This window comes from Amborella trichopoda, chromosome 4, assembly GCF_054954075.1.
Source record: "Amborella trichopoda isolate Santa Cruz 75 chromosome 4, AtrichopodaSantaCruz75HAP2 v2.0, whole genome shotgun sequence".
Lineage (NCBI taxonomy): Eukaryota > Viridiplantae > Streptophyta > Magnoliopsida > Amborellales > Amborellaceae > Amborella > Amborella trichopoda.
The window spans coordinates 7,606,658-7,619,610 of NC_142339.1; the positions used below are offsets into that span (position 1 = coordinate 7,606,658).

Genomic DNA, 12,953 nt, shown 5'->3' on the forward strand with positions numbered 1-12,953 from the left:
ATTTGATACAAGGATATTTGATACAAGGATGTTACAATTAGTTACAACCATCCTATGTGAAATCTAATAGCTTCGAGGTAGGGAATGTGTATAATGAAACTATTTATCTTTGATACAAGGAGGTCACAATTAGTTACAACCATCCGATGTGAAGTTTAATAGCTTGATAGTGTCACAAAGTTTGAGATTTTTTTTTTTGAAGTTTGAATTTGTTCAATAGAATAAATGTAGTCGTCCAATATTACATCCAATGGTTAAAATTAATTGAGATTGCTTTTTATCAAAGGTAAATGGTCTCATTGTGTACTTTTCCTTTAAAATATTACACAAAATGGGATTACCCAGATTTGCAATTTGATGAAATGAAATGCCACGATTTTCTTAATTGGGCGATTTATTAAAATATCAAATCTATTTGCAATTCTGTATGAGAATCGGCAGAGATTTGAAGAAATGAATTCCCGGGGTTCTCCGACAGTTGGGCGATTAAGTTGATTTGCAATTGTGTGTAAGAATTGGCTTTGACTATCTGCTGAATCCGATATGAATTAGCGATTCTCAATTTGAATTAACATTTTATTTTGAACCGCGGCTTTAGGTAATGGATTGGGTATTCTTCAAGCTAGTACAAGATAGGCTTTGATAATTACATTAACTAAAACGTGATTCTCAGATAAAGTGAAAAACAACGATGAAAACAATTTCACTAAGCAACCATAAATTTACATCACAGTAACATTCCTCAAAATATATAATGGAAACTAGCTCATGGAGCTTGTCCTAAACACTGGTGGAAACTGAAGCTAGCTTTGTTCATGCCCCAGCTTGCCAATACGAATGCACTTGTCCAGGATCTTGATCTCATATCACCTTCACCCTCCTAATCCCCACTTTTACTTATTCTTTGATTCAAATTCTAACTTAACACCCCAATGTATTCAGGACTGTGGTTGCACAATTCGAGCTATGGAAAAAGCTGCAGCCGAGGCTGCAGCCCCTATCAAAGCGGTTTGCAGGGCGGAGCGTATGGGGGTGTTTCCCGTAAGCCTTCCCTTCACGTAGCCGAAGAAGATGAGTGCGATTAGGGTAACAGCTACTGAGGCAAGCATGGCATCCTTTGCAGCACGGATGAAGAAGTAAGGGAGAAGGGGAACTAGGCCACCGACTATGTAGGCCAATGCAATGGTGATGGCACTCTCTACTGCTCTTCTTGGTTCCGGTTTCTCCAAGCCTAACTCGAACCTATGGCCCAAAAAAAAATTGGGAAAAAAAAAAACCAGTCATATTAGAAAAATGTGAAGATGGATTGGTATTTGTGTATTTTTAGCTCTTTCCTTTCTTAGTGGAAGTTATCAGGACAGAAGTAGGGGGTCTTGTGTGAATGGAAAGTATAGTATGATCCATAGATCACGGTAATCGCAGGGTCGTAAGGGTTATCAGTTGGAGGAACAGTGGATCTCACCAATCTCCATCACCGTCCACTCCATTGATTGGTGATGACCCTCATGACCATGTTGTATGGTCATAAGTGGACCTTGCTTGAAAATAGCATAGCCCTTAATAAGGGCGTGTATTACATGTGAAACATTTTCTTGAAAGTATTTTCACATAAAAGAACTCCCTTAAGAAAAGGGCTGGAGTCGTGGTGGTAGCATCCCGACATCCAATTACCATATTGTGGTATCCATTCCTACCGCTAACATCTTCAATTAACACATTCAAAATGTAACTCCCTAATCTATTGAAAAAAAAAAATGGGTAGAGGCCTGTCTTCCCCACTAAATTACCAAAAAAAAAAAAACTCCCCCAACTGATTAGTTATGATAATTTTTTAACACGAATCGGTCTCAAAGCAGATATGAAAAAATCTCCCACACCCAATCATATGGGAGAGTTCTTTCATATGGAAATACTTTCAAGATAAATATTTTTCACACCTATCAAACATACTCTAAAGAAAATGAATACAAAAACAAAAGAGGCATACTTGGCTTGGTTTGTTCATGGATTGGGATACAAACTGAGACAATTATTTGCACAGGAAAATAAATGAAACAAACTAAAAACTCACTTCATCATGAATTCAAGCCATGCTTGTGGATTTTTCCGAAGGGCATCAACAACCGGTCTATACTCATCTGGTTCAAGCCCGTACTCAGACAATATATCTGCAATCTCTGCGGCTTCTGTTACAAGCAAACTCATTTTGAAAATATACATTAAAACTGTGGCATTTCCCTTTGGGGGTTCGAACACTAAAAAGAGAAAATCATTTTCGATTATTAACATATGTCTAGGACACATGTCTAGGACTAAGAGCTCCAAACCATTTTGAAACAAACACAAGAGAGTCAAATCATATATAGATACAAAATGGGGTAGAAAATTAAAGAAATATTTAACATTCTACTCATATCTGTTAATTTAATTTCAAAACACCCCATTAAAAGACACATAGTTATAACTTGAAATAGTTGTAAACGGGTTAAATATTAATTACTTCACCTCTTATCGTATTTGATAAATTAAAGTAAAACTGGTAAATAATTAAATCAACCAAGAAAAGAGAGACTTTGTCAAAGTACCTGTTTCTGGGACATTTATAATTTCCTCTTGCTCCCTTTTCAATTCACGATTGTAATGATCGGCTTCACTCTTTGCTGCAAGGTACCTAAAAGCCATATCAAACCACCAAAAATTAAAACCGATACTCCATTTTATTTGGGGTTATGTTAAGGTACTCATACATATGAGTATTTCATTAATGTACTTAATATTTGTTTATGTTCATTGTACTTGTTTTATAATACAAATTTTTTTTAATAATAATATTTTTTGTCTTTAGGATGGGTAGAATTAGATATTTCTATAAGAATCTAAAACCATCTTACTGGTGGTTAAGAAGCAATGGTGGCTCTATATGGATGATGGAGCACTTTAGGTTCACTAAAGTTAATAAATACTTCTCTTTCTACCAATAATTTTTATGCTATCCCTAATTCATTACCTAAAATACCTCTAGACAGAAAAATTACTACATGGTGGAATATGGTGGAATATAAAGATACGAAGCCTATGAAAATATTGAGTACCTTAAAAAAAATACTCGTATACATAAGTATCCTATCGTACTCCTTTTATTTAATGGTATTTTAAAGAGAGAATGGCAATTTTATTCTCTCGTGTCACAAGTCAGACTATCAAGAAGCTCAAATTTCTAACGAAATTATAGGGGATTGGATGGTGCTTGTCACTTATTGAGAATAAGAGTAGAGCATGTTGTATCGGGATTCTTCCTGTACCAAGGGTCCTTTTCAGGTCAACCTTTGGATCCATCCCAATAAAAGTTTAGGGGTTTTTTATCCTTGTAGAAATAAAGATATGGGGGTCAAAATAGAAGTGTCCGAAAGAGGAAAAAGGAGGCTATGGCCACGAAGGACCACCCCTTTTTGTCTCTCCAACTTTTTCTTTGTGGATGCATCTCTCTAACGTTTCTAGACGCTAGAGACCCACCGCACTGCACCGAATGTGCACCCCTTTCTCACACATACTGAACTGAACCATGCGTATGTGTCCATCCAGACACACTTATAAAAGAAAGGGATTGCATAGAACATTTACCTTTCATAAATGGAGGTCACAATTAATTACTTGATCTAAAATCTGATAATTTGGATGCGCAAAAGGAAAAAAAAAAGAAAAGAAAAGAAGAGACCGCTGCTCATTTTTTTGGACATGCATTCCAATTGAATATATGCATTTACAAGTATAGACAGTCCAGATAATAATATGTTCTTTTAGATTTGAAATCTTTTTCATTTCTATAGTCCAGATGATCAATTAAAGAGTTTTCCGCCACAAAAATAGCTACCTTAATTCTACAATCGCTTTCTCCCCAACTTTTGGTCCGGATCAGTTCCGGGTCCGGGCCCGTTCCTTAGTCATGAGATGGAGATTAAACATTCGACGACACGCGCCCAACACGTGGGAACCATTAAGCTGCCCTCACTAAGTTGACGTTTAGAAGGAGAGAGAATCGCATGTATGGGGAAGACGCATGTGGTCACATCAGTTATTGCACACATTAAGACGAGCGTTACATAAACTATGGAGCATCCTCCTAGAGAGTGGAAAAGGGTTGTACGATGAAGGCTTTCCTGGTGATTTAATGATTTTGGTAAAGCCCAACAAAGAATTTAATTTTCCAAAAATAAAGTGTGAAAAGACTTATATTAAACAAGTACAGGAACTTAGTCATTAACAAATGAATTCAATAACAAAAGTCCACACAAAAGAACTAACAAATGAATGCAATAACAAAAATACACAAAAAAGAACGTAGGGGAAAGCCCTCTATTAGAGAGAGAAATGAGTTTCTGAAAATATATACGCACAGAGACTACATAGAAACAAGTTTGGATCTAGAGAGTGTAGCAAATGCGTAGAAAGAGAGAAATATAATGATACAGAGAGAGAGAGAGAGAGAGAGAGAGGGAGTACCCGCCGAGCCCCATGGAGATGGCGCCTGCAGCTATCTCAGCGAGTCCGGCTGTGAGGATAATGGAAGAGGGAGCATTGGCGGCTGAGAGACCGGCGGCCAACGCAAAGGGCACGGTGAGGCCGTCGGAAACCCCCATTATAACGTCCCTCACCACCTCCCCCGCTCTGAAATGCTTCTCCATGTGCGGTTGCTTCTCTCTCGACACAAGCCCTTCCTCCAACCCTGATCCTTCTCTCTCTCCTGCCATTCTCTCTCTAAAAACTCTACTTCCTTTCTCTCTCTCACTACCCTCTCCTCCCTTCTCTCTCTCACTGCCCTCTCCTCCCTTCTCTTTCTCTCTCTAAAGAAAAACCAGGTAATCCCAGCAGTGGCGGCCTTTTTCATAAGAAAGTGGACGAAAACAAGGACAAATAATAAGGCCAGGAAAAGGAAAAGAGAGAGAGAGAGAGAGAGAGAGAGAGAGAATGGTTAATGGGGGAAGAAAGAGAACGTGTGATCAATGGAGATGGGACAGGTTTATCTAGGGTTTCTTTATTGTGTGCCGGTGCTGGATGGGGTCTTTTCGTCCTTTTCTAATAGAAACGCCCTTGAATTTCTTCGGAAATTTCGAGTTACCCTCCATTGGGAAGAAAATTTCAATTTTGCGAACCAAAAAAGGAATCCCGTTTTTTAATTATCTTAATTGGAGTTGCTCATAGTTTTTCATTCAAATTTTAAATAAACAATCAATATAAAGCGTGGTTTGAACATGAGAAATTTTTGTGATTGTCTTAAAATATGTTTTTATATTTAATTATAAGATCTAAAGCTTCAAAAATAGTGAAGATTTGTTATGAAAATCTTGAAAATTGAAGGTTTAAAAATGCATCACAAGATGCACTACTCCAAAATTTGAAATCTATTTTTTTCTCGTGAGTTTTGATGACGAGATGATTAATTTAAAAATATTTAAACATAAAAACAAATCTTTTTAAATAAAATTTTTTAAGTGGGCTTTATCCGAACTGTGCCCATATTTAAAAGATATAAAGAGAAATAAAATAACCTGTAGAAGAAAGAGAGATACTGGATAAGACTATGAGAGAGAGAAATAGAGTACATGAAGTAGAATTGAGAGAAAGAGAGAGAGGAAGAGGGAGAATGAAGGGGATATATAATTAAGGGGGGAGAGAGAACCCCTACCTTGAGAGAAGTGGAGAGGATATTGAAAGAGAGTAAACGTCGGAAGAATAGGAAAAATGGAAAGAAAATCAAAGAGATAGATGAGCTTAAGAGATCTTAAAATTTAGAGAAAGAGTTTAGGGTTGTATTTTAGATGGATTTCCTTATCTTAATCCAGTACTTCTTTTAGAAGCTATAATGTTTATTTTAAATAAATTTATTTTTTCTAATCTAATAACTAAATTAGTTAGTACGATAAAAAATCCTATTGATATGGAGAGAAAAAGAAAGGAGAGAGGGGAAAGAGAGAGTGGAAGGTTTAGAGAGAGAGAGGGATTTGAAAATATAAAAATTGAAGTTCTTTTAAGCAAATTTTCTATATTATAAAATATGCTTATGATTATTTTTCAAATTTTTTATAATGAATTTTTAAGTGCTCAAAACTGTGATATTTTGATATAATGTTTTAGGATGTAGAAATAATTTTTAAGTTCTATCTAACATTACATAATAAGAGAAAAAGTTTATATAAGGTTGAAAAACCCTCTAATTGATCATCTCGACAACAAGATGTATATATATATATATATATATATATATATATATATATATATGTGTGTGTGTGTGTGTGTGTGTGTGTGTGTGTGTGTGTGTGTGTGTGTGTGTGTGTGTGTGTGTGTGTGTGTGTTCTAAAAATAGTGCATCTTGCAACACATTATTTAAACCGTCCATTTTCAAGATTTTCATATGTTTAAAGATCTACTTAATTTTATCCATTTTTTGAGTTTAAAATTTTATAATTAGATATAAAAATAGATTTTGAGATAATTCTAAGAATTTTTTAAGCCAAAATTACTTGTTATGATAAAATTTTGAGGTGCGCCTTAATTGGATTGTTTAAGGTTGCAACCTTATATAAATCACACCCTTACATAAGTACATCAAAATTATATTATTGATTTTCGTTAAAATATAAAAATTGAAGTTATTTTAAGTAAATTTCTATATTATAAAATATGCTTATGATTATTTTTCAAAATTTTTACAATGAATTTCTAAGTGCTCAAAACTATGATATTTTGATATAATGTTTTAGGATGTAGAAATAATTTTTAAGTTCCATCTAACATTACACAAGTACATTAAAATTATATTATTGATTTTCCTTTGTTTTTTGATTTATTTTTAATTTCACCTCTCTTTGCTTACATTTTATATTAAAATATATTATTGATTTGTTTTTCTCTCTGAAGTGCTTTTGTCATTCTTCTACCTATCATGGCATTTATACTTGTGTTATCTACTAGAAAAAAATAAAGGGAAAAGTTTATATAAGGTTGGACCTTTAAAATGTAGAATTACAGATACGCCTCAAAAATCTATTGGAAAGGCTGTTTTAATGTTGAAAAACCCTCTACTTAATTATCTCGACATCGAGATGTATGGATATATAAAAAAAAATTTATGTATCAAAAATAGTGCATCTTGCAACACATTATCTAGATCGTCCATTTTCAAGATTTTCATGTGTTTTATAGATGTCCTTGATTTTAACTATTTTTTGAGTTTACATTTTTTTAATTGATATAAAAATATATTTTAAGATAATCTTAAGAATATTTTACAACAAAATTACATGTTATGATAAAATTTGGAGGTGCGCCTTAATTGGATTGTTTAAGGTTGCACCTTATAGAAACTGCACCCAAAAATAAATGGTCTCATTTTATACATTTACCCGGGATTAAGGGGTGAATGCACGCCTCTGGCCCAACTAAGATCAACTGGAAGGTTTAATTTTTTGTCGTTTTAGAAAAGCCTAGGTAGATTAATAAAAAAAAAGAAAATATTTTTTATTTAAAAATTTATCAAATTATTCATGAGAGATAAATAATTTAATATTTTCATAAATTTAACACTTTCATATTTTTTATTTAATTTCAACATACCTATAAAAAACACATGATCTTGCACTGGAATAGCAGCCCAAATAGATAGAATATTAAGTAGTTCGTCTCTTATGAGTATTCTTTCTTTTAGGACTGTTTGGAGAAAGTCCCAAAAATTTTAAACTCTAATTTGGTGCACCTTATCTTTTCCATGTATTTTTTCCCAAAATGCCCATTTGAAACTTTTAAGTTCCAAATTGTGTTGAAGTTGAATAAATTATTCTTACCTTTGATAAAGTTTAATACAAAGAGTACCAAACAATATTATTTTTTAAAATGTTATCTTCGAAACTCTCAATATTAGACATGACGTTTTTCCTACCCCCAATACCAAACATAAGAGAAAGAGAACGACAATAGTACCAAACATTTCTTAAAAGAATAATTTTGTTTGGTATTGTACTACCAACCTTTATTAAGACATAAATATATTTGGAACTCTCAACACCTAATATTTTATTCTTTTAATTTTTTAAAAAAAACCAACTTCAACACAACTTTTGGAAAGAGAAGACCAAAGTAATGGGTATTTTGGAAAAATAAATAGATGGAAAGAAAAGGAAGATCATTGTAAAATTTAATTTTTCGGGATATTTTGTAAATATCACTAAAAAATGCTTATGTAACTTTCTTATTTTTATACATATTATTTTGTATAAAAATAAAATTAGATAATTATTTTTGTTCTATTAAGACAGAATATAAGAAGGATACAATTTGTTTAAGGTATCAACTTTAAACAATTAAAGTAAGGCAAACCTTTAAATCTTGTTAAAAGATGCGGTTTCGGTACTAGAAATCCTTATGATGGTTTAAGATAAATATAAATATCCAAAAATAGTCTAAATCAAGCAAATCTATAAACAATTAAAATTTATGAAAATGGACGATCTAGATCATGTGTTACAAGATACACTACATTTAATATTTGAAATCATCTTCTTTTAGCATACATACATCTCGAGATCAAGATGATTAATTATAATATTTTTAGACATCAGGAAAACCCTTTCAAGTGGATTTTTGAGGTGCACTTGTACTTCTACAGTTTAATGCTGAAACCTTATACAAACTTTCTCCTACGAAAAAAACTAGGTAAGCAACAGCTCATTTACATCATATACAAATTACATTATGTTAATCACGAATTCTATACATTAACTAATTTTTATTATGCAATTTTTATTGAATTATGTGCATTTATAAATTACATATCTGTATGGCCCTACCGAGCCTTAGTATTAAGGCCCATAGACCCACCAAGAATTCGTCCCCAGCTTTACATGACACGCTCCATGAAGGGTTCGAATCAAGCCCCATGAGGCCCGGCCCACTTGCACACCTCATTATACAAAAGAAAGGGGCATATAATAGCTTATTTTCATTATTAATTTTTTTAAAAAAATACTTATTTTCATTTTTTTTTTTAAAAAAAAATACTTATTTTCATTATTGAATAAGAACTTATTATAAATGAGTGAAACAGTATCCCCACATGAGGAAAAGGTGCATCATCACTCTTCCACTAGTTGAGATTTTACAGGGCCATATCTAATGGCCAATGATTGATTTCATTTCTTTCTTTTTTTTTTTATTTAAATTTTATCTGAATTTTAGAATATAGATTTATTTTCATAAATAGAACTGCATGAAAATAATTAAAAAAATGATAAATAAAATAATTAAAATACCCATAAATTTATTTTAATCAATAATTTTTTTATTAAAACTGTTTCTATTTATTTTTATTTAATTCTAATTATAAAAATGACACTAAAACCCAAATTTCATATCAATATCATTTTAAGCGTACCAACCCATAAATAATACTAGTAATATGCATGTGTGTTGCACGTGACATTCATTAAAACATGTTTATCATTGAAAAATATTTTCAATAAAACATGGTCTTAGAGATCATTGAATTTATCCCCACTATTGAATAACTTTATGAAATAATTATGATTTTTTAAAAACCATGCAATAAATAAATAATTCAGGTATGCTATTTGTGATAAAATACGATTATCGGGAGACGGAATAATTTTAAATAGAGGAATAAAATTTGATATAGTGGAAATGAAAAATAGTGAGAGAAAAGTAGAGAAGATGTGATCAAAATTCATAATTAGAAAATAAAAATTACCCAAATATCTCCCAAAAAAAGAATTAAATTTTATATATACTTTATCACATATTTTTTTGCTAAAAATATAATATTGTAGTTACAGTTACAATTGAATATTCAAATAATCATAAAAACGTGAGGGTTTTAGTCTTTTAAGTGAGATATGATAGGAGAGGTTGTTTCTAAAGAAAGCTTTATGAAGAAAGAATTTGAGAGAAAGATTTTTAAGGAGGGGGAGATGAATAAGAGAGAAGAGAAATTATGGGCGAGAGAGAGATATAGAGTTTTTCCTAAAGCGAGATAGGGATTGAGATATTGAGGAAGAGATTTAAGGAGAGAGATATGAGTGACAAAGGAGAGAGGTTATAGACGATATCGAATGAAGGAATTATAAATAACTTAGAGAGACATTAATTACCTCTTACATAGTGGGAGAGAGAAAGGTGGGAGGAGAGAGAAACTTAAGAGGTAGATATGCATGAATAGCTTGTTACATAGTAGGATAGAGAAAGGTGGAAAGTAAAGATAAACGTGGGAGGTAGAGAGTAAATTAAATAGAGAGGAGAGAAAAAAGTGGGAGGTAGAGAGAGTAAATTAAATAGAAAGAGAGATATTGAGAAGCATCATATTCAAAAAGGGAAAGGTTTTGATGCTTGCCCTATAGCATAGGAATTCTATCCTCCCTCTATCATCCAGCCGTCCAGTTTTGATCAAGAGAGTCACTCACCATTTGATCTTAGATCCAATGTCTCAAAATATTTTATTTTTAATTTGTTTTATACAAATTGTATAAATATAAAAATTTGGTACTTGCCATCTTCTCATTGGGCGTACCTATAAAAAAATATTAAAAATAAATTTTCGATAAAACATAATGACCAAAATACCCTTGAAACTTTTAAGGGTATTTTGGTCATTTATTTTATTGAAAATATTTTCTTTATATTTTTCACTAGTGCGAGTTTAATAGAGAAATGGACATCCAAAATTTAGTGTCAAAATAGTTTATAGAAAAAAAATTAAAAATAAAATAGTGTAGAGACGTGACATTGTGATTGGGGCAATCTTAGCCCTCCATTCATAATGGACGGTTGGATAAAGGGGAGGATAGAACTTCTATGCTGTAGGGGAAGCATAGAAAGCTTGCCCACAAAAAAATAGTTACATAAAACTAAAGAAAAAATTACTTATATTTATACCTTTTATGCACGTAGGAAGAAGAGAGTTGCATAAAAACATTACACTAAAAAAAGAGTTCCCTATATTTATGTCCACATTAAAAAAAGAGTTACATATATTTATAGCTTTTTATGCATGTAGTAAAAAGAGAGAGAGTAAATATGGGAGGGAGATGGGGAAAAGAGTAAATTAAAAGAAATTAAAGGAGAAATAGTTATTAATGGGGAATGATTTTATGCAACTGTTGTATAGCAATATAATGCAACCACACTTTTAGAAAACCATATTTAATACATTTGTATGACCCCAAATTTTGCACATCCACTCCTTTCGTCCCAATAATCAATACTAAAAAAATAAAATTCAATTTGTACCCAAGATATAGTCACAATGAACGCCCTCCAATAATGAATTTCGACCATCTATTTGGTGAATTTCGAGATCTAGACCTATATTAGTTGCGCTCAAAAAATATATTTTGGGGTGCATTGTCAATTTTTTTTTTTTTTGTGATCATTCATTATATCGAAAACAACGTATATTTAAAAATTGGTGTTAAACAAATGGGTTTAACATGGCTTTTGAATGTTGTTGCATTATATTACGATTATTATAAGGAGAGGAGAAAGGAGAGAGATTAATATAGGGGGAGAGAAGAGAGAGATATTAATAGGGGGAGGAGAGAAGAGAGAGAAATGTGGAGGACTTGGAGTTATTAGGAAATAAAGAGAAACGATGGATGTTTAAAAGAAAAAAAAGAATGGGATGAAATGATATATACGGATATAAAAAAGATTGGAAAAAAAATACATGAAATGATATATATGGGTATGAAAGAGATGTGAGGAAAAGAGAGTTATTAATATCGTGGGACACGTAACAAAAAAAATAAACAAGATAATTCTCTCGTTTAATATATAATAGATAAATAAATGCGAGGCATAAAGCGTACCGTATACCCCAGTGTACACTGACATAAAGATAACGAATAACATACCTAAGGTATTAATAGTCACTTTGTCTTCATGTTATTCAATGTGAATGTCTACTCTAAATAAACAAAATGAATAACCTGTTTTTGTCGCTACACCTTTTATAAAATGTGATATAATAGAAAGAAAATTTGAAGGGTAAGAAAGCCCATTTGACTATGTGATTTAGAGAGAGAGAGCCCAGGTGAAACACTCTCTCTCTCAAGGAAGAACTCAAATGCACGAAATTTGATAGTTTGGGCATGTTGCACAGTTCGAAAAAATTTGCTTTAAACTTTAAATTTGGTCACATAATCTCACATCCAATCAGAATTAATCGTGATCACTTTGTTTAAAAGATAAAAATATATAATTGTATATTTTTTCATAACAAAAATAGCCAATATTTTTTAAAAAATATCTGGAATATCCTTGGTATCATGGCCCTAGAACATCAAGGCCTGGGCTCTCTTATTGGGCTAGCTTCCTGGGCCCTAGTAGTTCTGGTAGGGCCAAGGCTGAGTTAGGATTCCATAGTCATGGCCTGGTTTGACCTGCAGCTTAGGGCGTGAGAGAAAGAGGTCCTAGCTTTGGCGAGTTTCGGCCCGAAGCGACCCATTTAGGGCCAAAGTGGTTGAACCCTCCAGATAGGTCTCTAGGCAGCGGAGCCTCGCCCAACCAACCTGGGCTTGGTCAATATCCAGCCATATTGTTAATGATAATTATAGTAAAAGTTATAATCCTATTTAAATGCAGTTACACTCTGATATGATTCATCTTACCTTTTAAAGGTTAACCTTAACTTAGCTAGGGTTGTGAATGGTTGAGCACGGCCAAACCTGGCGCAAAGCCCAAAAATAAGCTCCAACTTTTAGTCGAGGTGCATACCGTTATGTATTATTAAGAAGAAGAAGGTTTTACAATCACATGAATGTGTATCTGATTCTCAAAACATAGGTAGAGCATTTTACACTGTTACCGTGAGGCTAACATAGTAGCAGATACATTTATCAAGAAGGAGATAGGTCTCTCTGTTGCTACAGTTTGGCGTACTAGACAGTCGG

At 32.6% G+C, this 12,953-nt stretch overlaps 1 protein-coding gene across 1 annotated transcript; it reads right to left on the reverse strand.

The window, feature by feature from the left end:
• Positions 1-679: 679 nt before the first annotated feature.
• VIT1 (vacuolar iron transporter 1) lies at positions 680-4,897 on the reverse strand. Its single transcript, XM_006849721.4, has 4 exons — positions 4,501-4,897; positions 2,586-2,671; positions 2,072-2,186; positions 680-1,242 (listed from the first exon to the last, which is right to left on the reverse strand). Exons 1-4 carry the CDS (start codon positions 4,746-4,748, stop codon positions 939-941), a joined length of 753 nt encoding a protein of 250 aa, XP_006849784.3. The 5' UTR covers positions 4,749-4,897; the 3' UTR covers positions 680-938.
• Positions 4,898-12,953: the final 8,056 nt, after the last annotated feature.

What these genes read in the sequence shown, in the direction of transcription:
- VIT1 (XM_006849721.4), bottom strand. Translation starts at nt 4,748, where the DNA reads ATGGCAGGAGAGAGAGAAGGATCAGGGTTGGAGGAAGGGCTTGTGTCG. An exon ending in ATCTCCATGGGGCTCGGCGG is followed by an intron (nt 2,672 to 4,500) that starts GTACTCCCTCTC and finishes TATGGCTTTTAG; the next exon opens with GTACCTTGCAGCAAAGAGTG. An exon ending in TATAAATGTCCCAGAAACAG is followed by an intron (nt 2,187 to 2,585) that starts GTACTTTGACAA and finishes TGCTTGTAACAG; the next exon opens with AAGCCGCAGAGATTGCAGAT.